We start from the raw sequence: 27,214 nt of genomic DNA on the forward strand, positions 1-27,214 counted from the left end.
TAATATTTAATTCCCTTTAGGGATTTTTAACGTAATACGTAAGGCCATGTCCAGTTTAAGGACCGCGTAATATTGGCACGCAGTTTTCGGCTCCAGTAGCCCATTAATTGTTATCGTCGAGAATCTTGTGAAAGACTGAATAACTTTCATATTGTAACTTTCTTCATGTTTTAGTGTAATTGGCAACGTGTGTTTTAAGTGACTATCTTGCCACGCATTGAGACTTTACGGGTACGTCGCTCACTGACGTGATTGCATAACTTTTCGAGTCTGTAGTTTTGTCGCAGGCTAGGCTGCAAACCACCCTGATCACAGGGACTCCGCTACTCGTTAACTTTTCTGTATGATTTGTCGCGTCCACAATTCCGTGACTGTATGCTAAATCTTACTCAGAGACACGTAGCCACAGCTTCAGCCCGTCGATTCACTTTGCAACCTATCCTGGTCGCGCGTATTATTCGCCGGCGTTTACGTGTGTCACAGCGGTACGACAACGGACGCGGCTTAAAAGGACCATCCAGTGTATCGACGTTGAATAAAGTGCAGTGTTCTGATAATCTGTTTATTAATTATTTTCAAGGCGTCCTGGGTGGCCTAAACAGCCCAGGTAATTTCTGAACGTAATTTTCAAACTCCGAGACGCACTCCTGCCTGAAGCCACGAGGCCGAACCCCCGTTAAAAACCCTGAGATATTTTACAATACTAATAACTAATTAAAAAGCTAAAACCAGGCAGCGGGAGTGGCGTCATTTGTCGCCCAACTAGTGTGGCTTTCAAAAACGAACTTAGTGAACGTGTTTTGAACTGTAAAGTATATTTCGGGACTATTTAATAAGGAACATTTATATTTTAAAATTTTTTCTAACTTCATTTCATAACTTCAACGCGAGTCTCACGCCAAGGCGGCAGCGGAAGCCGGCGCGCCAGGTCACAGGATACGGCGCCGCGAGATAGCGACCTGAGACGGCGCGGCGAGATAACGACGGGAGATCGGTTTCGCCACGACGCGGTAACGTCGGCTTCGCGAGATACGGCCGGGATCGGTTACGCGGCGTCTCACCGCGATCGGTTACGACTCGGCACCGCGGGAACAGCGCGCCACGACCGCGGGACACCTGCGCGGCGCAGAGTGACATCACACAGACACAGCCGCGCACAGCCGCGCACGCGTCACCGGGCTTCCGCGGGACAGGAGGCGTGCGAGCACGGGACACCGACTCGGGGGTGAGGGGAGGCGGTCCTCCCTACCTGCTCGCGCCCTGTCATCGGCGTCCTGATCCGTCGACCGGACAGACAGCCGCGCACAGCCGCGCGCGCATCACCGGGCTTCCGCAGGACAGGAGGCGTGCGAGCACGGGACACCGACTCGGTGGTGAGGGGAGGCGGTCCTCCCTACCTGCTCGCGCCCTGTCATCGGCGCCCTGATACGTCGACCGGACAGTCTGCCGCGACCACGTGACAGAGGCCGCACGTCGGTTTCAACATGAACGACTTCCAGGAAGCATATGAGTCCTGGGCCGACGCGGGCTTCCCAGAGCCAGCCGACAGTTGCTTACACTACTCAGATTATGAGTGTGGATATTGCTACGAGTACCGGACACATGGAATGACGGTGTGCGGTGTGCCATCATGCCCCGGCGGGACATCCGATGGGTGGTTCTGCTGGACGTGCGAGAGTTTATGGCACAATGAGTGTGTACATCCGCTCGCTCGAGAAGAGGCGGAGGTGTTTGGATTATTGAGGTGTGAACGTTGCCGAAAGAGGCAGTGTACAGGCGGGGCCGCAATCATCACGACGCCGGCCCCGGAAGTTCACACATCCACAACTCCTGCGGGTCAGACAACCACGAAAGACGAGGGGTTACACTGTGCGGACGCCGACATGCTTCTCATAAGGTCTCTGCCTGAGACGAGTATACTCCCGATGCCACTGCAGCCGACGCCACCGCCCCCGACGCCGCCGCCACCGCCTGCCGAGAACGCTACTGGTGCGGCGCTGCATCTCAACCTGGCAACATCGCCGCACTTCCCAGCCGGCCAACAGGCCGATGAAGCAGTAAGGCACCATGCTATGACCATCACGCCGCCCCCGACGCCGCCGCCACCGCCTGCCGAGAACGCTACTGGTGCGGCGCTGCGTCCCAACTTGGCAACATCGCCGCACTTCCCAGCCGGTCAACAGGCCGCAGAGGCAGTTACACAACATGCCATGACCATCACGCCGCCCCCGACGCCGCCGCCACCGCCTGCCGAGAACGCTACTGGTGCGGCGCTGCGTCTCAACTTGGCAACATCGCCGCACTTCCCAGCCGGCCAACAGGCCGCCGAAGCAGATACGCACAGTGCTATGACCATCACGCCGCCCCCGACGCCGCCGCCACCGCCTGCCGAGAATGCTACTGGTGCGGCGCTGCGTCTCAACTTGGCAACATCGCCGCACTTCCTAGCCGGCCAACAGGCCGCCGAAGCAGTAAGGCACCATGCTATGACCATCACGCCGCCCCCGACGCCGCCGCCACCGCCTGCCGAGAACGCTACTGGTGCGGCGCTGCGTCTCAACTTGGCAACATCGCCGCACTTCCTAGCCGGCCAACAGGCCGCCGAAGCAGTAAGGCACCATGCTATGACCATCACGCCGCCCCCGACGCCGCCGCCACCGCCTGCCGAGAACGCTACTGGTGCGGCGCTGCGTCTCAACCTGGCAACATCGCCGCACTTCCCAGCCGGCCAACAGGCCGCCGAGGCAGTTATGCACCATGCTATGATCAACACGCCGCCCCCGAGGCCGCCGCCCCCAACTGCCGTGAAGTCTCCCGGGGAATTGACGCGGTGCAAACCGGCCGTGATGACACATCCGCCAGAGGGCAAAACGACCACTGAGGCGACAACGACAGAGGATCACCCGGAGGAACCACTCCGATGGCGCCGCCCACGGTCGCTGAGAAAGCGGCTGGCACAGGGCGGTGGCGCAAAACGACGATTTTGCGGCACTCTCCGGGGGATCATCCATCTGCCAAGTCATCCACAGTCGGCCCGACGCCACCTCACGCACGTCAACAAGAGCGTGCCGCCACCGCACGTCACGCACGTCTACAAGAGCGTGCTGCCACCGCACGTCATGCACGTCAACAAGGGCGTGTCACTTCTGCCCGCCGCGCACGTCACAGGGGGCGTGCCACTTCCGCCCGCCGCTCACGTCACAGGGGGCGTGCCACTTCCGCCCGCCACTCACGTCACAGGGGACGTGCCACTTCCGCCCGCCGCTCACGTCACAGGGGGCATCCCACTTCCGCCCGCCGCTCACATCACAGGGGGCGTACCACTTCCGCCCGCCGCTCACGTCACAGGGGGCGTGTCACTTCCGCCCGCCGCTCACGTCACAAGGGTCGTGTCACTTCCGCCCGCCGCTCACGTAACAGGGGGCGTGCCACTTCCGCCCGCCGCTCACGTCACAGGGGGCGTGCCACTTCCGCCCGCCGCTCACGTCACAGGGGGCGTGCCCCTTCCGCCCGCCGCTCACGTCACAGGGGGCGTGTCACTTCCGCCCGCCGCTCACGTCACAGGGGGCGTGTCACGTCCGCCCGCCGCTCACGTCACAGGGGGCGTGTCACTTCCGCCCGCCGCTCACGTCACAGGGGGCGTGCCACTTCCGCCCGCCGCTCCCGTCACAGGGGGCGTGTCACTTCCGCCCGCCGCTCACGTCACAGGGGGCGTGCCACTTCCGCCCGCCGCTCACGTCACAGGGGGCGTGCCACTTCCGCCCGCCGCTCACGTCACAGGGGGCGTGCCACTTCCGCCCGCCGCTCACGTCACAGGGGGCGTGCCACTTCCGCCCGCCGCTCACGTCACAGGGGGCGTGCCACTTCCGCCCGCCGCTCACGTCACAGGGGGCGTGTCACTTCCGCCCGCCGCTCACGTCACAGGGGGCGTGTCACTTCCGCCCGCCGCTCACGTCACAGGGGGCGTGCCACTTCCGCCCGCCGCTCACGTCACAGGGGGCGTGCCACTTCCGCCCGCCGCTCACGTCACAGGGGGCGTGCCACTTCCGCCCGCCGCTCACGTCACAGGGGGCGTGCCACTTCCGCCCGCCGCTCACGTCACAGGGGGCGTGCCACTTCCGCCCGCCGCTCACGTCACAGGGGGCGTGCCACTTCCGCCCGCCGCTCACGTCACAGGGGGCGTGCCACTTCCGCCGCCACGCCCGCTACTGAGGGTGCGCCACTGCCGCCCGCCACAGAGGGTGCGCCACTGCCGCCCGCCACAGAGGGTGCGCCACTGCCGCCCGCCACAGAGGGTGCGCCACTGCCGCCCGCCACAGAGGGTGCGCCACTGCCGCCCGCCACAGAGGGTGCGCCACTGCTGCCCGCCACAGAGGGTGCGCCACTAACGCCCGCCACGCGTGCCACTTTGGGCGCGCCGCCTGCTGCTGGATGCTCCACGATGCCGCCGCCGCCGCCCACCTCGGCCGCCCCCATGGCAACAGGAGCGGCCCACGCGCACACCACGACCCCGCCGGACACAGCAGGTTAGTGCTTAGTGCGCCAATCAGTGTACCTCTTCCATGCGTGTGAGGAGCAGTGTTGTTGAGCATAACGGCCTCGTTGAGGGGGGGCATTTGACGCCAACCGCCGGTGCCCCCTCTGGTCCGCAAAGGTCGTTATGCCACAACAACACTGGCTCCGAAGTGCGGCGAACACGCCCGAGCTTGATCTTCACAAAGTGTGAGAAAGTGCACCGCAACGAACGTCGCAGCGACGTCAGCGCCCGGCCGGGTGTGGCAATGCGCCTAACTAATTATATATAATTATTTGTCAAGTTTGAACAACTAAATTAATAACAATTTAAAAGAGGATTCATGTAAGGGAAATTATGTCTAATTGTCTTATAAGCATATGTCGTGTAATTTGTTTCTAAGTCCAAAACTGGTCGGGTCGGTTTTCCCGCGTTCCACGCGTTTAGGCGCGAGGCCGCCGGGCGGTCTCGGGCAGTCTGGATCGGGGGCTCACAGGGGTCGGACGCTTCGCGAACGTCGGGCCAGCACTTCTAGTTTCTCATCAACATTTCAGCAATAGTGTAAGTTTCTACAAACCTTTCAATTAGCTCGGCGCCGACCCCACTTAAGTCGCACGATACTTCGTGCGACACTTAACTTAATATTTAATTCCCTTCAGGGATTTTTAACGTAATACGTAAGGCCATGTCCAGTTTAAGGACCACGTAATATTGGCACGCAGTTTTCGGCTCCAGTAGCCCATTAATTGTTATCGTCGAGAATCTTGTGAAAGACTGAATAACTTTCATATTGTAACTTTCTTCATGTTTTAGTGTAATTGGCAACGTGTGTTTTAAGTGACTATCTTGCTACGCATTGAGACTTTACGCGTACGTCGCTCACTGACGTGATTGCATAACTTTTCGAGTCTGTAGTTTTGTCGCAGGCTAGGCTGCAAACCACCCTGATCACAGGGACTCCGCTACTCGTTAACTTTTCTGTATGATTTTTCGCGTCCACAATTCCGTGACTGTATGCTAAATCTTACTCAGAGACACGTAGCCACAGCTTCAGCCCGTCGATTCACTTTGCAACCTATCCTGGTCGCGCGTATTATTCGCAGGCGTTTACGTGTGTCACAGCAGTACGACAACGGACGCGGCCAGTAAAAGGACCATCCAGTGTATCGACGTTGAATAAAGTGCAGTGTTCTGATAATCTGTTTATTAATTATTTTCAAGGCGTCCTGGGTGGCCTAAACAGCCCAGGTAATTTCTGAACGTAATTTTCAAACTCCAAGACGCACTCCTGCCTGCAGCCACGAGACCGAACCCCCGTTAAAAACCCTGAGATATTTTACAATACTAATAACTAATTAAAAAGCTAAAACCAGGCAGCGGGAGTTGTGTCAGTACATACAATATATATATTAGCTAGCATTACAGTTATATTACAAATTTTTAATAATGGATATATTGTTAAACAATTAAAATTAGTATTAATGAGCAGAGTTTGTTGAACATTAAAATAATTAGATCGATCTGTCTATTTCTAGTCCTATTCACATTAATCACCGTAGTTCACATCATAGTTAAAATTCACTCACTTGCATTATTATATACACTATGAATTATCTATACAGTCACTATTATTGAACTTTACATTCATGCAATTATTATTATTGTTCACATGACACTTCATAGACCAGACTATAGTAATGGTTACGAGCTAAACACATTAATTTAAGTAGAAAATTTAATGTTATACTTGCAAAGGCTTAAGATATATTCTTCAATTTCTTGTAGACTATATAGATACTGGTTTTCAAAAATGTATTTTATTTTATTGTTAAATTTATGTATATCAGTTTCAGAAGTAACTTTTTTAGGTAAATTGTTGTACATTTTCAGACCAGAGTGAAATAGACTTTTTCTAAAGAGTGAGCTGTTATGTTGAGTTATCCTCAACTTGTATGCATTTCTTGTATTGTGTGTGTGTATGTCTTCATTTTTATTATAGTTATTCAGATTTAGTTTAATCAATTTGAGTGCTTGAATGGCGTATTCTGTGTAGAATGTTTTAATTTGAAGAGTTTTAAAGTAGGGTCTACACGAAGTTCTACAATTGCCGTCGTCCGGGGTCTCGGGCTCGAGTCCCGGTGCGGCTCCTAGCGGGAATGGCTGTTGTCGGTGTATTGTTTCCGGGTGGGCGCCAGACTAGCTCTGTTTCTAGTCGATAGGTGGGTCGTGGGGTCGGTTGCCCTGCGTGGCCCACTAGGACCATCGGCGGTGTTGCGTGGGTTATGAGGAATTCCCTACTTGGCGGTGGTTGGGAGTCGTATGGTTAATTAATCAGACGCTGAAGTGATGCAACAAATGATGTGCGTCGTTTATTCATGCGACTGTGGGTCTGGTGTAATACCGTTGATTACACGCCACGTCGTACAGAGGGTGACGTCACACAATACAGGAGTTACACAATTACACAAAGTTAGTTTGAAAGTTACGTAATAAGACGTGGCACAAGTTCACAAAAAATGTTACGCGAAGGTGCGTTGCACAAGTTTATTTAATGTTACGCGGTGGCGCGTCGCACAAGTTTACAAAAGAAAACGTTCTAGATTCAAGGCGTCGCACAAAGTTACTAAATATAACATATTAGCGTGGCACTAGGCGGTTCTGAGCCTGGTTACTCAAAAGAGGGGTGAGGGCGATTGGAGGCGGCCAATCCCGTATATCAATGTCTCGAGGCGGTGTTCGCGTCCACTGTAGTGGAGCGCCGACCGCAGCTAAATTCGCTCAAGTTCCCTTACGGGGTGGTGTCAGCGCCAGAGCGACTGGTTTTAGTTCAAGTTCTGTTCTTCGGGAGGCGGCCCGTGCCGTATGCTGAAACTACCCCGCAGACCAAGTGTGGTGCAGGGGGCTTTAAAAGTTATGCGGCCGGATTAAGTTTTGGACCGAAAATTGGACCGGGTACGCACGGAGAGATAAGCAAAAAGAGGTTTCGAGGAAGTGACTATAATTACCAGAAGTGAGTTCAATGCAGACAATGGATGATGTCTCTCCGTGGGACGTGCGTCCGCCCCGGTCCACGAGTCGCGCTGTACTGGCGTGATGTCATGGCGTCCGGCCGAGGCTCGGTGTCCCTCGCGCCAGGGTTGACCTCATTACGTTAGTTTCTAATGTGACACGTTAATAAGAGATTTTAAGGGCTCTAAATTCCTACATTAATTATTAAGGCTAAATTAACATTACTCATCCCTTCTACAAATTGGAGTTAGTATGTTTACGAATTATGTCCTTTTAATTATATGTCACACCAGCGACTGTTCGTCTCTTGCCGGACTGCTCTGGTGGGGGTTAATAACGAACACAAGGGGTTAATAATTATGTCACATGGTTAAATAAATAATCTAGGCAGAAGGTCGCCAGGGGGACACTCACACACGTATCGACGTATTTACACACGTGAGTGCCCGGGCACTCCTACGTCGCACTTTCGTTAACCAACTTTTAATTTATACGTAATATTGTTTAATATTCTGTGTTTGTTTTTGCAACGTGGTCGGCTGTAATATCGGTCTGTTTATTAGGGGGCCGGGTTCTACGTTGGTTGCTGGTGGCTCGCCTGACTCGGGTGGGCCATGGCTAGGGGCGCGTTCCGTTAGCGGGGTTGAATACTGGCGGTTGCAGGTCGGGCTTTAGGGTGGCCTTCGGTCAGATGACGTCACAATTAATCCCAGAGAGAATACGTATTGCTTTTTTTTTTGTAATTGGAAAATCTTATAGGTAACTGTTTGTAGAATTTCCCCAGAATTCGATAACATATATCATCACATAATGAAAATATGTAAAATATGTCATTCTTAATGTTTTAGGATCCAAAATCAATCGTAAGGCTCTCAGTAAATAGCAGATGGAAGATAGTTTTCCTTTAAGTTTTTTTATGTTTTCAGACCAAGATAGTCTTCTATCCAAATTTAATCCTAGGAACTTTACTGCAATTGCTTCTTCGATTGGCTTAGAGTTATATGTTTGCATGATTTGTTCTTTGGATTTGTTTAGTTTGTTAAACTGTATTTTCCTTTGTTTATCATTCAATCAACCACGTTGTAAAAACAAACACTGATTGTTAAACAGTATTAAGTATTAATTTGAAGTTGGTTAACGGAAGTGCGACGTAGGAGTGCCCGGGCACACACGTGTGTAACTACGGCAATACGCGTGTGAGTGTTCCCCTGGCGGCCTTCTGCCTGAATTAGTCAATCAGACCTTATGACATAATTATTCAAACCTTGTGTTGCGTCATTACCCCCACCAGAGCAATCCGGCAAGAGACGAACAGTCGCTGGTATGACGTAAAATTTAAATATAATAATTCTTCAATATAATAACTTCAATTCGTAGAAGGGACGAATGACCTTGATTCAGCCTTTATAATTAATGTAAGAATTTAACATCATTAAATTCTCTTATTAACATATCATATCAGAAACTAACGTAATGAGATCAACCCTGGCGCGAGGGCCACCGAGCCTCGGCCGGATGCCATGACATGACGCCAGTACAACGCGACTCGTGGACCGGGGCGGACGCACGTCCCACGGAGAGACATCATCCTTTGTCCACACCGAGTTCATTTCTGGTAAATATAGTCATTCTTAAAACCCCTTTTTAATAATCTCTCCGTGTGTACCCGGTCCAGTTTTTTCGGTCCAGGACCTAATCCGGCCGCATAAATCTAAAACACCCCCCTGCACCACACTTGGTCCGCGGGGTAGGTTCATTATCCGGTACGGGCCGTCTCCCGAGGACAGAACTTTGGTTAAACTCAGTCGCTCCGGCACTGACACTCCCCGTAAGGGAACTTTTCAGCGAATTTAGCTGCGGTCCGCACTCCACTGCCGTGGACGCGAGCACCGCCTCGATACGCAGATTTACGGGATTGGCCGCCTCCAATCACCCTCACCCCTCGTTGAGCAGCCAGGCTCAGAAACGCCTAGGGACACGATAATACGGAATAATTAGTGACTTTGTAACATTTCTTTGTAAACTTGTGCAACCCACCCTCGTGTAACATTTTCTTTGGTAAACTTGTGCAACGCACCCTCGTGTAACAATTTTTTGTAAACTTGTGCAACGCGTCTCTCCACGTAACATTCATAAACTTGTGTAACGCATCATCGTGTAACAATTCTTTGTAAACTTGTGCAACGCGCCTCTCCACGTAACATTCATGAACTTGCATAACGCACCTCCGTGCGACATTTCTTTTGTAAACCTGTGCCACGTTTATTAAGTGACTTTCAGACTTAGTTGCGTGTAATTGTGTAGTTTTTGTATCTTGTGACGTCACCTGTTGTACGACATGGCGTGTAGCCAACAAAGTTACACCAAAGCCACCGTCGACTGAATAAATGACGCACGTCATTTATTACCTCACTTCAGCATACACTTCTTTAAACCTGCTATCCCCAACCACCGCCGAGTAGGGAATTCCTTAAACCCACGCAACACCGCCGACGGTCCTAGTGGGCCACGCAGGGCAATCGACCCCACGACCCAACTACTGACTAGCACCAGAGCTAGTCTGGCGCCCACCCGGACTCATTACCGTGACAGCAGCCACTCCCGCTAGGAACCGCACCGGGACTCAAGCCCGAGACCCCGGACGACGGCATTTGGCGCCCGCTGCGTGGGGCGAAGATAGAAAAATCAAGATTTTCTCCACACAAAATTTCAAGAACTCTCACGAAAACACGAAAAATTTGAGCCATTATTAAGTCATAAATTTTTTTTCCGGCCATGCCAAGCCACAGCACGGACACGGGACGGCCATTTTGCACAGGCAAAAGTAATTAGGGTCAAGACAGGCCGGCGTGACGAAGCAAGCGGACAAAGGGGCTTCAACCCCCCCCCCTCCCCCCGCCAAGCTCGGCATTCCAGCGCCATCCGCGACGCAGAAGCCTACGTCACAGCCCGACCCCCCCCCCCTCCGCAGCGGCCATCATCGGCCTCCGCTTTGTGCGAGTGTCTGAGCGCCCTCACCCGTTGCCTCGCACGCTCATCCGTACCCCCTCCCCAACGCGGACAGTTTTCGACCTCCGCTTTGTGCGGCTGTCCGGGCGCTCTCGGCTGTCGCTGCGCACAACTATCTGCGCATCATCTCCGCCGCGACCATTCTCGGCCTCCGTTTAGTGCGGCTGTTCGGGCACCTGCCCCGCCGGCGAGCGTGACCCCGGGCGCAGACCTGCCCCGCGCACACTGAGCCACGAGCGAGAAGCACAGACCAACACCGCTAAACACGCACGATAACAGGAACAAGTGCGCAGAGATGTATGCGGACAAATGCATCGGGTGTTACCACCCCTGCCCGAGTTGGGACTTGTACGGCAGGACCGCCACGGGGTACGAGTGCGGCTATTGCCAAGAGTACCGACTATATGGAGTGACGATGTGTGGGAACCGGTCTTGTCCCGGAGGAAGTAGCGGGGGCTACCACTGCGACGAATGTGACCGCCTATGACATCGTAGCTGCACCAACGAGAGTGAAGGGACTTTGAGGCACGAGTCCTTCACATTCACGTGTGCGCGATGTACCGCTTAACGAGCCACCCAGGTGCAGTATTCGGCAGCGACGCTAACGATTCCTCCCCTACGATACGCCGTGACGATCCACGACATCCAGACACCACTCACGCCGACACATGACGTACCACGAACGCACGTCCCGACGACATCCGCACCGTCACATACAATGTGCCCGCCACCCACCGTCCCGACGCCGACGCTCGGCTTCCTGACGCCAGCAATTCCGCTCCCACCGCCTCCGGTTCCGGAGCAACCAACCTCGGCGTCCCTTGTAGACCTGACGCCTCCCGATCCAAGTCAGGAAACACCGTCACCAGCGAGACCACGCGTCATCGACCTGACGCCTATCACGCCTACGCACTACGCCTCACAAAGGACGCCTTCCGTCCCGACGCCGACGCTCGTCACCCTCTCGCCGCCAATCCTGCTCCCTCCGCCTCCGGGCCCAACGCCACCAGCCTCAACACCCCTCGCAGACCTGACGCCACTCAACATGACTGTGATGACGCTTGACCCGCCAAAGCCGACCGAACGACGCACGACGCCGACCGTCCCACCGCAGTCTGTCACGACGACCCGAACCCGCATCGTGTCGGAGACACCTCACGACGCCGGGATGGCCTCGCCACCGCACCTGACCACTGTCACAGTGCCGCGAAGGACCGTTCCGACGCAACCCGCGTCGTCTCCGACACACGCCTCATCCGGGACGCCACCAGACTCAGCACCGACACGTCGCGCCACACCGTCGCCACCGCCTGGCAACAACTACATGCAGCCGTCGTCACTGCCACATGAATGCGCGGTCTCAAAAGGGACGCTGGAAAACGAAACGCCCAGGGCCACGACGCCGAGACGCCTGTGCGAGGCCCCGCCACCGGGATTCGCCCCGCGGTGCCCGCCTGGCTTCGAGGCACAGTGGATGGAGCCCACCAAAACAAGACAGACGCGCACGACGCCGACGCCGTCTTCGTCACCGCCTGAAACAACATCAAAAACGCTAGAGGCGCCACGACGCCGCCCCTCGGACAGCCTGCCACAGCAGCTGCCGAGGCGACACGCACTCTGCCCTCCAGAAGCGCCACGACACCGCCCCTCGGACAGCCTGCCACAGCAGCCACCGAGGCGACGCGCACTCAAGCCGCCAGAGGCGCCACGACGCCGCCCCTCGGACAGCCTGCCACAGCAGCCACCGAGGCGACGCGCACTCAAGCCGCCAGAGGCGCCACTACGCCGCCCCTCGGCCAGTCTGCCACAGCAGCTGCCGAGGCGACGCGCACTCAAGCCGCCAGAGTCGCCACGACGCCGCCCCTCGGACAGCCTGCCACAGCAGCTGCCGAAACGACGCGCACTCTGCCCTCAAGAGGCGCCACGACACCACCCCTCGGCCGGCCTGCCACAGCAGCCACCGCGGCGACGCGCACTCTGCACTCAAGAGGCGCCACGATGCCGCCCCTTGGACAGCCTGCCACAGCAGCTGCCGAGGCGATGCGCACTCTGGCCCTCAAAGCGACCGCGCCACGACACCGTGACGTCACCGCGGCTACCGGGTCACCTGAGCTCCCTGCATCTGCCTGACGCAATGCAGGTCGACGCCCCGGCACCTGTGCGCCCGACCGCCCCACCACCGCACGTGACCGTCACTCAGACGGTGACACCTACCATCCGTCTGGCACGACGGACCGCGAAACGCCCGCATGTCGGCAAGGCTGAGCCGGGCCGTGCCGAGCGCCGCCCGCGCTTGCTGCCCGCCTGCCGAGAGCCACCTGACCTAAGTCGCCGCCGCCCCAACAGGCCGGCACCGTGGCCACCACCGCACCACCGCACGCTGCAAGACACCGCAGCCACACTCGGAGCAACTGTCACCCCCCGAGAACGAGTCCGGGGAGGTGCTTAGGGCACAACAGCAGGACGACCACGCCGACACCACCCCCATGGTGATGGAAATGGACGACGAGGAGGCCTCTACTCCAAACCCGCCCGGCATACCGGAACGGGAGAGGAGGCTGTACCCAGCCACGCCGTAGCAGACGCCGAGGGACAACGCCAACAGGCCAGCACCCGGGTGATCGATGTGGGACAACCTGAGACCAGAGCGCGGGCCCTACCAGCTGCCGACCCACCCCGGATATCCGACGCGGGACCACCCAGGTCCAGAGCGCGTCCCTACCAGCTGCCGGACCACCTCGGACACTCGACGCGGGACGCCCCAGGTCCAGAGCGCGGGCCCTATCAGCTGCCGGACCACGCCGACGAACCAACACCCGGCTGTTCGACGTGGGACGACCTGGACCCAGTACGTAGGCCCTACCAGCTGCGGCCGCCGCGAGCACCACCTGGCTGGAGCTGCTGCCGTAGCTAGGGGCACCCCCACGTGGCGGGGTCACTAGCGGCGCAAGGTCAGGCTTCTCGAGGGGGGGGCGTTTGAAGTCGTCCGACCGAAGGCCACCCTAAAGCCCGACCTGCAACCGCCAGTATTCAACCCCGCTAACGGAACGCGCCCCTAGCCATGGCCCACCCGAGTCAGGCGAGCCACCAGCAACCAAGGTAAAACCCGGCCCCACCCAAATAAACAGACCGTCATTCAATCAACCACGTTATAAAAAACACTGATTGTTAAACAGTATTAAGTATTAATTTGAAGTTGGTTAACGGAAGTGCGACTTAGGAGTGCCCGGGCACTCACGTGTGTAACTACGGCAATACGCGTGTGAGTGTTCCCCTGGCGGCCTTCTGCCTGAATTAGTCAATCAGACCTTATGACATAATTATTCAAACCTTGTGTTGCGTCATTACCCCCACCAGAGCAATCCGGCAAGAGACGAACAGTCGCTGGTATGACGTAAAATTTAAATATAATAATTCTTAAATATAATAACTTCAATTCGTAGAAGGGACGAATGACCTTGATTCAGCCTTTATAATTAATGTAAGAATTTAACATCATTAAATTCTCTTATTAACATATCATATCAGAAACTAACGTAATGAGGTCAACCCTGGCGAGAGGGCCACCGAGCCTCGGCCGGATGCCATGACATGACGCCAGTACAACGCGACTCGTGGACCGGGGCGGACGCACGTCCCACGGAGAGACATCATCCTTTGTCCACACCGAGTTCATTTCTGGTAAATATAGTCATTCTTAAAACCCCTTTTTAATAATCTCTCCGTGTGTACCCGGTCCAGTTTTTTCGGTCCAGGACCTAATCCGGCCGCATAAATCTAAAAACCCCCCCTGCACCACACTTGGTCCGCGGGGTAGGTTCATTATCCGGTACGGGCCGTCTCCCGAGGACAGAACTTTGGTTAAACTCAGTCGCTCCGGCACTGACACTCCCCGTAAGGGAACTTTTCAGCGAATTTAGCTGCGGTCCACGCTCCACTGCCCTGGACGCGAGCACCGCCTCGATACGCAGATTTACGGGACTGGCCGCCTCCAATCACCCTCACCCCTCGTTGAGCAGCCAGGCTCAGAAACGCCTAGGGACACGATAATACGGAATAATTAGTGACTTTGTAACATTTCTTTGTAAACTTGTGCAACACACCCTCGTGTAACATTTTCTTTGGTAAACTTGTGCAACGCACCCTCGTGTAACAATTCTTTGTAAACTTGTGCAACGCGTCTCTCCACGTAACATTCATAAACTTGTGTAACACATCCTCGTGTAACAATTCTTTGTAAACTTGTGCAACGCGCCTCTCCACGTAACATTCATGAACTTGCGTAACGCACCTCCGTGCGACATTTCTTTTGTAAACCTGTGCCACGTTTATTAAGTGACTTTCAGACTTAGTTGCATGTAATTGTGTAGTTTTTGTATCTTGTGACGTCACCTGTTGTACGACGTGGCGTGTAGCCAACAAAGTTACACCAAAGCCACCATCGACTGAATAAATGACGCACGTCATTTATTACCTCACTTCAGCGTACGCTTCTTTAAACCTGCTATCCCCAACCACCGCCGAGTAGGGAATTCCTTAAACCCACGCAACACCGCCGACGGTCCTAGTGGGCCACGCAGGCAATCGACCCCACGACCGAACTACCGACTAGCACCAGAGCTAGTCTGGCGCCCACCCGGACTCATTACCGTGACAGCAGCCACTCCCGCTAGGAACCGCACCGGGACTCGAGCCCGAGACCCCGGACGACGGCAATCACATAATGAAAATATGTAAAATATGTCATTCTTAATGTTTTAGGATCCAAAATCAATCGTAAGGCTCTCAGTAAATAGCAGATGGAAGATAGTTTTCCTTTAAGTTTTTTTATGTGTTCAGACCAAGATAGTCTTCTATCCAAATTTAATCCTAGGAACTTTACTGCAATTGCTTCTTCGATTGGCTTAGAGTTATATGTTTGCATGATTTGTTCTTTGGATTTGTGTAGTTTGTAGAGGTGGGTTGTTACAGCAATTTTCTTTTTCTGTTCCAACCTGATACTGATACAGCATTGTACCATGTTACAAGTCTGTGATACTTCTGTATCAGACGGTCCCAGGAGGAAACAAAGCTCCGCGTACGCAGACCGTGCGACCGGAAGGAGAATCTGATACATTATTTATCACGCCTGGTAATTCTCTACCTCTGATACTCTCATGCCCGCCTGATACAACCAGTATCAATCAGTTCAACATTCCCTGCAGTTCGTCCTGGCCGTGTATCACCATGTTGCGGGCTGTCATGCTTTGTAGTTAGTATCTTTATAGTGAAATAAGGAATGGATAAGTGCACGAAAAAGACTTCATTTGTGTGGAATTTTTTCACGTAAAATCATGAGTTTGCTAATTGTAATTTGTGTAAACAAAAACTGAGTTATAAATCATCGACTAATCTGAAGAAACATTTGAAAAAAACATTGATATAGTATGCTCACTAATGTACCTATCTGTTTTTTTATTTTTTATTTTTGAAAAAATCGTGAATTTTTAATGTATAAAAACACTAGTTACTAATTGTTTTCGAAAAAAGAAAGTCCATATGTTGATTACATCTGTTATTAGTGTCAACTGAGAATTTATTTGCATTTTCATAGCTGTTAGGTGCACAAATATAAATATTATATCTTGTATTAATGTACTTTTTAATATTAAAATTTCATTAGTTTTATTATTGAACGAGACGGTGCACGCACTGCGCACTGAGCGTACTTTGAAGTAGGACAATAAACAAAACGACTTGTAACCCTGGCTGCCACTCTGATATTCATGAAAAACCTAGATAACCTACAAAAAAAACCCAGACACATGGGTAAAAAACCCAGATGCGTCTAAAATGCTATCGTTGAAAATGTTTGCGTACTAATTCAAAAATATAAACATAACTGGTTTTAATATAAAACAATTAATTACCTTACAAGACTGAAAACGGTTAAATACAACCAATACAAGAACATTACACTGCAGCAAAATGGCTGTATAAGTAATTCTTGGACCAGCACATATCATAAAAAAACCTACAAATATATACATGACAAAACAAACACCATCACTGCATTCTTTAAACCGGTAATTGTTTTTATAAAACTGCATCATGTGCGTTAGTCTTTATTCAGAGTCTGATTCTACAAGATTGGTTTGAAGGTTAATTGTTGCATTGGTTTTGTGTTCTGCAAGCCTCTTTGAAGAATGTGTCTAATTTAATATTCGACTTAGCTTCTTGAAAACTAGTTTAGTGTTTATATGTATTTTTGTGTGTGAATCACACAGACTTGTTTGCATTTATCAAACAGATATTGCAACAGATACAGTAGCTACTTCCTTTATTATTGTTTTAGGTATAAAAATAATTAAAATTATAAAAAACCTAGAATTGTTGGAATTCATTATTTAAAAACCCAGAAACCCAAACACCATTGGAAAAACCCAGATCTGGGTGGAAAAACCCATGAGTGGCAGCCCTGATTGTAACAATATCGCTTTGCGCCTCTCCTTCAAGGCTTCAATGCCTTCCCCTGCGCTTCCTCCCCTACATTCTTTCCCTTCTTTATCCCTTATTCGTCGTTCCTGCTCCCTCCCCTTTCACAAGCTCCGCCCAATTGACCGTCGTCTGCGATCGGGTACTGCGCTCATTGGCCGTGGTGTTGTTCCAGGTGAATTCTGAACTGATACTAAAGTCTCTGATACTTTTCAAGTGTACTCGTTGACGTTCCTGATACGGGCGCGTATCAGTGGTAAAGTATCAGGTTGATACTTTTCGACCCACCTCTAGTAGTTTGTAGTGATGGGCAGAACGGATCTTTTGGCCGAATCGGTTCTTTTGGATCAGTTCCGTGAGATGATTCGTTCAGAACGATTCGTTCATCTCGGTCAATTCGTTCTTTTCTGTGTATGGGATCTGGCTCTTTTATCAGGTGTCGTAACTCGTTCATCCTTTAGAGTATTACGTACGTGTTTTTGTATTTGAATTTGAACATTGCTTTCCGTAGCCAGTGAATCACAGTTGCGTATATGAAACAAGATTATTTATATTTTATTAGTTTTTAAGTTACAAATATTAATATATAGGCTATTTATACTCTAGTGACAGTAAAGTGTTTACATGTAGACCAACACATTTAGAGAAAAAAGACAAAAATTTAATACTACTGCAATTCAGTATGAAGAGAAACAAATGAAGTACATTAATTAACCCAAAAATGGTAAGTGTGAACATTTGTAGTTACTTTCCCTGTTATTTTTTAATTCATATGGTTTTTTTTTGGTTTTTTTGGTTTTTTATTTCCAAATTTGTGTATGTGAATGTGAAAAAGCAATTTTAAACCACTACTTAACAGTTGACATTTTCAGGTATAGATACTTTTCATGTTACCCTATTTTATTTGATCAGTTATCGTTTGCTCTTGTGAACATGCGCACGCTGTGATTACTAATTCTTCAGACTCCTGACGTCATGAATCATTTTACGAACGAATCAGACCGGGCGCGTGACCGGTTCTCTCATCTCGTTCTCTCGTTCTCTCGTTCTCTCCGCGTTTTCGTTCTTCCGAATCTTTCAAGGTACCGGCTCTCAAAGAGCCGGTTCTTTACATCGCGAACGAATCGCAAGATTTCGTTCTCTCAAAGATTCGTTCTTTTTGAACGAATCGTTAACGAACGACCCATCACTAGTAGTTTGTTAAACTGTATTTTCCTTTGTTTATCGCGATGGGCGTTATTGTTAATGAATTATAAATAAAATTTCGTGGCCGGGGCCACAATTGCATATCATTTTGAGCACTGGAAGAAATAAAAACAAAAATATTCTCGACGGATTTTAATTTGTGGTTTTCATTGCTTATTACAACAATTTCGGCAATAAAGGTAAAAATCTGATTGCTAGTAGCATTTCAAGTATTTATTCTTTTATTATTAAAAAAAGTAGCATCTGTCAGCGAGTGCAGTAATAATAGGTTATGTTAGATATTTGATTACATTTTATTTATATGAAAACTTGTTCGAATTATATTTAAACGAAAAGTTAATATGGTTTTCATTGCTTATTTCAACAACAATTTCGGCAATAAAGGTTAATTATTCTTGCATCTTAAAAATCTGATTACTAGTATAATTTCAAGTATTTATTCTTTTATTATTAAAAAAGTACATCTGTCGGCGAGTACAGTAATAATAGGTTATGTTACAATTGACTAAAGAATTATGGTGATTCATATAATTTATGATAGATATTTGATAACAGTTTATTTATATGAAAACTTGTTCATAATTATATTTAAACTTTATAGCTAAACACCATTTTTTTAAAATTAATTACAAGTCATCTACACGTGAACTGTTTCGTCGACTGTTTTTAAAGTGAAGTGAAAAGTTAATAGTTAATATGGTTTTCATTGCTTATTACAACAAAACTTTCGGCAATAAAGGTTAATTATTCTTGCATTTTAAAAATCTGATCACTAGTATAATTTCAAGTATTTATTCTTTTATTATTCAAATAAAAATTATTCAATTTTGTACATAAACGTATGCAATCATTTCATCAATGATTTGTTATGACGTCGCGTTAAACTATCGTCCGTAAACCGACTTTACAGACAACCAATTTTTTAGAAGTCGCCACACTGCAGAATTACAGCATATATTTAATCATTTAATTCATACATAATTACTAGGTTAATAGATATATCAAATTACATTTTCACTTTAAAAACGCAATAAACAAGCTACTCGGCTAAAGGAAATGTGCATATTTGAACAAAAGCTAATGCTTATACTGAAGTCCAGCCAAAAGTGTGATAATTTTGCCGCACAGAAACATGATATTTAAGATTTACAGAGCCAATTATTGCTCAACTAATCTTCAAGAATAATTCTTATCATACAAACTGCTATGCTAAAAAAAATCTCATTGATACACATAGCAGCTTTGTTTACTATTGCAAATGGCTATTGCTTATTGACACTGTAGCATCTTGTGGTAAAAATATAACACTGAATATGATTTTTCAGCAATGGTAATTATTTTTTTCGAAGGTAATTAAAAAAATTAACAGATTAGCATTAAATTACGCAGTGCTGTTGAACGTATTACAAGAACAGCAGGCCGCACATAAATCATATCTGCCAACATTACACAAGAAGTACGAAAATTTGAGCAAGGGCCTTTTAGTCACGTGTAAATTTTGAATTCCCGCAGTAATGTGGTCTGGCATATACGTCATACGCGATTGACCAATAACAACAAAATAACAGGATGAAATGAACTGGTTATATAGAATTTGATTGATGACCGAAATATTATCACTAACTTTCTGCCTTTGCCCAAACAAAATTGATTTTAAGAACTCCATTAGTGTAGATATTTTTGTATTCATGAACACTCAAGTATAATTTGGCAGTAGGCATATTATTTCTGAAATATAAAAAATTAAATTTAAAATACATACAATGTTTTTAATTGCGTGTTTTTAGGATAAAGACAAGTCCAGTCCCGTAAATCAAATGACATTTTTAGAGATATTTTACAAAACATATTGTTCACAAAAATATTTATTTTCAGTTGACATTATCCAGTTATTCGCAACACAGATATGGGTAGTAAATCTATCTAAAAGAAAAAATAATATTATTGATTATAAATTCATATACAAATGTTTTGTGCACGCCATCTCTCGAGTACAGATAACATTGCTGCCATCTAGCAACGGGTAAATGAGTCAACTTCACGCCCTTAGCTGGTACTTTTCCGAATGGATAGTTTTCAGGATTATTATGAGATGTGCAACAGCGGCGAAAACGGGAATGGTAACCATTCAAGCTGCGGGCATTTTTCAGGATTTTTAAAGTAGGTAAGTGCATTGTCAAATAAACCCGGAATGGTAACCATTCACACTGCTGGAACTTTTCCGTATTTTTAAATTAAGTGCATTGGCAAGGAAAACCGGAATGGTAACCATTCAGGATTTTAGGAACTACTTTTATATCTGCGCACACAAAACTGGAATGGTTACCATTCCGACAGCGGATACTTTTCCGTATTTTGCAGACGAACACAAAAAACTATCCAATCCGGAATGGTAACCATTCACACTGCGGACACTTTTCCGGATTTTTTCTAACAGCACATTTGCAGTAAAAGCCGGAATGGTAACCATTCATACAGTGGATAATTTTCAGGATTTGCAATTATATACGATATTTGCCAGTAAATCCTGAATGGTAACCATTCCGGATTGCTCTGGGAACATGAGGATGTATAATTTACGGAATGGTAACCATTCCGGTTGGATACTTTTCAGTTGCCCCCTTTTATATCTGCACACACAAAACTGGAATGGTTACCATTCCGACAGCGGATACTTTTCTGTATTTTGCAGACGAACACGGAAAACTATCCAATCCAGAATGGTAACCATTCACACTGCTGACACTTTTCCGGAATTTTTTCTAGCAGCACATTTGCAGTAAAAGGATTTGCAATCATACGATATTTGTAAATCCTGAATGGTAACCATTCCGGATTGCTCTGGGCACATGAGGATGTATAATTTACGGAATGATAACCATTCCGATTGGATACATTTCAGCCCCCCCCCCCCGAATGAACGATCGGTGGAACAAAGTGGAGTGCTGCTCACAGACACACGTCTTGACCCGGCGCGGAGTGGTTGGAGACTGCCGAACATGGCCGCCTCGCAAGGGAGGGAAACTTTCACCTCCTTTGTGAGTCGGCGTCAAAAACTTACATTAACTTAATTTGCTCTATTATAAGCAAAAACACGTTCCCGGTGCCCAATTAGAAGGTAACACCTGGTAATTGGATGCTTAAGGCTTAACAATTGTATTAGAGTATTTAATTATTTGATTTGTGGCATCAAGTTGGCGACTGTACATTTATTAACATATTGTCTCCCTGTGAACTCTATTAGTGAGTTTTCTCCTAATCCGACTTGATCATTGTCATGGGCACTTTAATTAAGGCCAGTGGCCGTGGTGAATGTTAATGAGGTTCGTTGTCCGCTCCGGGCGTGCGGTGTTCGCACGGAGTGGCTACGACGCACCCGTTTAGTGCCTGCGAATTAATAATTGTGTCCTAGTGTCTTGTCTCTTAATTGTTTTATGGGTTAGAGTCCCCGGGGTTCCGTGTCCTTAAGTTTCTTTGAGTCTATTGGGGTCACGCCCGAGGCGCTCGCCTGACTCATTCCTGCTGGGCTAATGGGTGCACTGCGAAAATGAGATCTGGTACTAGCAGTGAGGACCACGGGCTTAGAGGCCATGGTCGGGACGATGTCAAGTTATTACGACTTTGAATATTTGTTGACTACTTGTGTGTAACTTGTAAGTTACACTACTTTTTCATTTTTGTGATTTTATAGGTTTTTTTCGGACAACGTACTGCTAACTTAAGGATTGGTTTGTTGAAGCTGTAGTTTGTAGTTTTGAGGTTATGTATGCAAACTTTTTCATGCAATGGCCAACTAAATTGTTTTCTTAATTATTTTGTAATATTTTTCTGTACATCAGCTTCCTTCGCGTGTTCCGTTAATTGAGTGCAGTCTACTGATTGTTGTGATGACATAACCATGCAGAAATGTGATTTCTGCCCTGCTACCTTTTCGGCAATTAATAACTGCTACCGGCATGAACGTCAGTGTGCTGACAACCAGCAGCGATACCTCAAGAAGTGTCACCTGTGTGGCAAGATGGTTGCTCGCAGTTATAAAATGTTGTATCATCTTACAACCTGTACTGGTGCTGTCCTCATGACTTCAGACACCTGGTATAGCTTCTGCTTCAAAACCTTCGAGAACTCAAGCCATGCCAAGCATCATGAAAAGACTGCTTGAGGTCTCAACCCTAGAAATAATGTATTCATGTGAGAAATATGTTAAAGTGTTAGCCAGGGCTGGTAAGTTGAAAGCACATACCAAAGTGTCGAGGTTTCTGCTCCACCGTCAAACAAGAAGAACAGAATGGCTGTGTTAAAACCTGAAGTTACACCTAAGCCAAGAACCAGTCGAACAAACCTGGTGACAAAGACGGGTTTGGGCCAACAACCACGTTTCATCATTGCAGAAATGGGATTCTGGGGCAACTTCTAGACTTTTGTGGAATAAAATAATACCAGTTCTGCCAAGGACATATTTTTATATTTTGACTATAAAGGTTAAACTAAAAACCCAACTCTTAGAGGAAATTAAAGAAAACAGTCCGCTCAAGTACAATGTCGTGCTAGATTGCGATTATGTAAAGTCCTTGAGTATAAATAAAGACAATGAGCACCTTCAAAACCACGAATGTTCCTATCTTTGTAGTTCGTGAGGTGGAGGATGCCATTACTGAATCTAATTTTAAGATATGTATAAAGGAGGGAGGAAATTCCTGTGCTATTCTGGATTTCATTCTCCTAATATTATTTTCTCCTTATAATTACACACAATTTTTTGGACGCTTAAACCACCAAAATGAACAATGGAGTGGAGTTGAGTTTAACCACTGAAGCCAGACCGCTGTGTTAGTAATATGTTGTGAAGGGTTTATCGGTTTTACTATCCACGTGTTGATATCCCATACAGCACACAATGTTTCAGTAACATGTCTGTGATATTGCAGTAACATTACTATGTTTCGAATAGATTACATTTCATCTGTCATGTTTCTGGAATATTTCATAAACATTTCATTGGACACATAGTAGGTACTCATGTCTATAAATGAAGTTTCAGATACATTTCAGCAAGATTCGTTTGGCAATATTACATTGTGGTTGATTCTGAAATGTATCTGAGACATTATATTGAAACTTCCCATCATGCTTGTTGGCACTGAAGTTTAGAAATCTTTGTCTTGTCTTTGTGTATTATTTTTGGTTTTTGCGCAGTATTTTGGTACTTGGATTTTTATATGCGGTGAATAAATTGTAAGTTTGAACATTATTTATTTCATGTTTACTATTTTTTGTTTTTACATTCGCATTTAAGCAAGTACCGGTATAGAAACAATCTTTTATGCGTCTTCGAAATGTGTAAAGCTGTAGGTTAAGGAATGTATTTTTTTTGTTGGTATGCTTATTATGCTCAAACATTCCCGTGCGCTGTTTTCAGTCTGATTTTTAATTTATGTGATGCATTAACAGGATATTCGCGATTTAATAAAATTGCTAAAGCATCTAACAAGTTTTCTACTTACTGTAGCTATGCCGCTATATGGTCGTTGACTGTAGAACACGAATGCTAATGTATGGGTTAGTCCCTTTAATGTTATCTTGGTAAATATGTATTGTACGGATTAGCGCCAAAAAAAATCTTACACATATGAAATAACTTTCATTATATGCTATCTTACGTCCTCTTTTCAGAACCGCCTGCGGAGATAAAAAATTCCAATTACTTTTGGAGATATCGAATTTTTTAATATTCATTTTTTGGCGATTTATTCAAAAAAAAATTTTAAAAATCCGAAAATACCTTTATTCTGTGCTCTTTAACTTCCTCTTTTCATTAAACCCGGCGGAGATCAGAAATTCCAAATACTTTAGGAGATATGGAATTTTTGAATTTTCGTGATGTGCACTGATGCGGCGTTGAGCAGGAAGCCTACGATTCACACATCCTTTTGGACATACCCGAATACTCACGTTGGCAAGCCTTCTTTTCTTAAAATTAGCAAGAAGTAATTAAAAATACTTTAAAACACTGTGGATGGTTGGTTATATTAGGTAAGTATAGCTACTTTAAAAAAACTGTAAAATCATTTTATGGTTGCTTAGCAAATAACTTTTTAATATGTAGCTATCCAGCACTAGGAAACCGTTTACATGATTTCACAGTATTTTTAATGTAGCTATCCTAACCAAATCAACCATCCACAATGTTTTGAAGTATTTATAATGTAGCTAACATAACCTAATTGACCATTAGTTTTCATGAGTTGCATATTTATTTACAATAAACAAAAAAAAAAAAACCGAAGATGCACGATCGGGCGTTTGCCTCTCGTCTGTTGAAAGAAGGCTTGCCAACGTGAGTATTCGGGTATGTCCAGAAGGATGAGTGAATCGTAGGCTTCCCGCGTTCACCATTGTTGCTTGTTTACAAGTATGATTTTTTTTTTTTTCGCGACGTAGTTGAACGACTACATCACGTAAAAAGAAAATTACGTGAGTTCCTACTGTTCATCCTTTTTCCCGGTTTGTTAGGTCAGGTCAGCTACATTATAAATACTTTAAACTAAACAACCATTAAAATTAAATTTTATTATTTTTAATGTCCGTTCAGTTTCAAAGTATTTATACTGTATCTGACCTGACCTAATCTACCTTTGTCCCGTTTTGTTAGGTCAGGTCAGTTACATTATAAATACTTAAAACTATACAAGTAAAATTAATTGATATTATTTTTAATTTCCGTTTATTTTGAAGTATTTATCATGTAACTAACCTTACCTAATGGAAAATTTCTGTTATTTAGGCATTCACGCACACACAGCAAAATATAAAATGGCGTCTGTTGAATGATTACATAGGGCTTGTATTGCAAAATAAGAACGGCGATATCTCCAAAAGTAATTGGAATTTTTAATCTCCGCAGGTGGTTTTGTAAAGAGGATGTAAAAGAGCATATAATGAAAGTTATTTCATATTTGTACGATTTTTTTTGGCGCTAATCCGTACAATACATATTTACTAACCAATTTATTTTATTGAGTTATCACCTTCGGGCTTTTATAATATACTTAAGTAAATATATTTCATAACCTATAATATGTAGTTAAGGGTAATTTGTGTTTATTTACTGTGCACAACACATAAATTAATTATGTTGTGTTTATTTTAATATAAATATTGAAGTGTTTAATTTGAAATAATTTGCAATTCTACTTGTTAAGTAATTATTTTTATTATGTTCCGCACTCTGTAGTACTTACATTGTATGTTGTAGGCCTACGTATTACTATTAACGGAAATTTAATAAAGCCTGCTATTATATCTGGCTTGTCATAAATGTAATTTATTGTAAGTGAATGCACTAGGCCTACACATATAATTAGACAGCGGTTTCATTAATTGCCATTTCGCTTAACAAAGTTATTTCTGCAATCTGGCCTTCATTTTATTGGTGGGCTGGAATTGCAGCGCAAAATAATTGAAATAAATTTTGTAAAGAAACAAATTTAATGATGATTTATTAGATTACATGTGTATAGTTATGTAGTGGTAGCAATTTAAATAATGAAAATAAACATTAAATGTGCACTACAAAGGATAATATTGAGAATCTGCTCAAAATTTACTAGAAATTTTAGAGTATTATTGCACAAAAATATGGGCTGAATTGTAATGATGTAACATCACAGGCACTGTTCACACAGACACTTATTAGGAAATCATTAGGATTTAAATTTAAGTTTTCTTTTAAAACTTTGCTTAAAATGTGTTATTATACAATGTCATGGGCCTCTTTGCATTAACCAGACACCATTAAATTGATTATTATGAATGTAAATAGCATGTTAAGAAATTCCCAGTGAAGAAGTATTCCTGCTTAATAAGTTTGAAAAAAAAATGCATAGGTTGCAATATCAATTTGTCCCTTTTAAGATGCTTTCAGTTTTGAAATTTATCATTGGCATCAGAAACTTTTTTTTTCTGTTTGCATGGTAATTTAAAAATAAATAATGTAACAACTTAGTGTCTACATGTTTAAAAATCTCACATACATGTCATAATTGACCTGAAACAAGTTAAAAATAATTGTTTTTTCTTCTCTTTTTTCAGCAAAAATCTCCAAGAACATCTGCATAGAGAGTCAGTTAAAAATTTCATGTATTGTATATATAATATATATATAGTTTTTTTTATTAAAGTCTACTTCTCAGACTACGTTGTTATTTGTTATTGAAAATACCCCTTTTCATCTTTGCCTCTATTGTTAAGTATTCAAATGGAAAGAACCTGGTTTGACCTGGTGTGGCTTTCTGATTATGGTTATACTGACGTCGACCCAAGTGCCTACCTAGCTCCCTACAGGCCGTTATGACGAGGCAACGCCTCTCCTGCCAGTTAGGCATAATGATATACCAGTGTGTGTTGTTTTTTTTTCAGCGGACTGTAATCTTTTATATTTTTGAAGGGTATTGTTGTGTTTGTACACCGGGCGACTGAGGTCCCGCCCTGCCTGCGAAACGTCATGTGCTCCGTGGGAGCTCGAGGGGAGGGAGAGACGCGCCGGGAGGGGAAGCGCCGCGCGCGGAGCGCTCAGTCGAGTCAGTCGCGAGGGAGACACGGTCGCGAGTAGTCGCACAGTCGCTGGGCAGACGGCCCCGAGGAGTAGTCGCGGAGTAGTCGCTGGGCAGACGGCCCCGAGGAGTAGTCGCGGAGTAGTCGCTGGGCAGGCGGCCCCGAGGAGTAGTCGCGGAGAGTCGCGTGAATCGCGGGAGATTCTCGTGGCGCGGTTGCCTAACAAGCGGTCACGATTGAGACGCGGGAGAAGGCTTGCAACCTACAGAGACTTAAAACCTATCCTGAACATCGGGAAGTTAATAGTTATCGTGTCAGTGCCAGCGTCGCACGGACTTTCGGTGCGGTACGGAACAGCGTGGCACAGCCCACGGAGCCGGGCTTCACCCCAGACGAACGCAGGCAGGAACGGGGCCAGCCCCAAGTATTCCGTGTTAGTGGGCTAATAAA

At 46.7% G+C, this 27,214-nt stretch overlaps 1 protein-coding gene across 1 annotated transcript; it reads left to right on the top strand.

Annotated features, from left to right (window-relative positions):
- Positions 1 to 2,613: 2,613 nt before the first annotated feature.
- On the top strand, positions 2,614 to 26,335 carry LOC134533568 (uncharacterized). Its single transcript, XM_063371101.1, has 2 exons — positions 2,614 to 5,074; positions 26,303 to 26,335. The coding sequence occupies exon 1, from the start codon at positions 2,625 to 2,627 to the stop codon at positions 4,386 to 4,388; it is 1,764 nt and encodes a 587-aa protein (XP_063227171.1). The 5' UTR covers positions 2,614 to 2,624; the 3' UTR covers positions 4,389 to 5,074; positions 26,303 to 26,335.
- The last annotated feature ends 879 nt before the right edge of the window (positions 26,336 to 27,214 follow it).

The sequence above is a fragment of the Bacillus rossius genome, chromosome 6 (genome assembly GCF_032445375.1).
Source record: "Bacillus rossius redtenbacheri isolate Brsri chromosome 6, Brsri_v3, whole genome shotgun sequence".
Lineage (NCBI taxonomy): Eukaryota > Metazoa > Arthropoda > Insecta > Phasmatodea > Bacillidae > Bacillus > Bacillus rossius.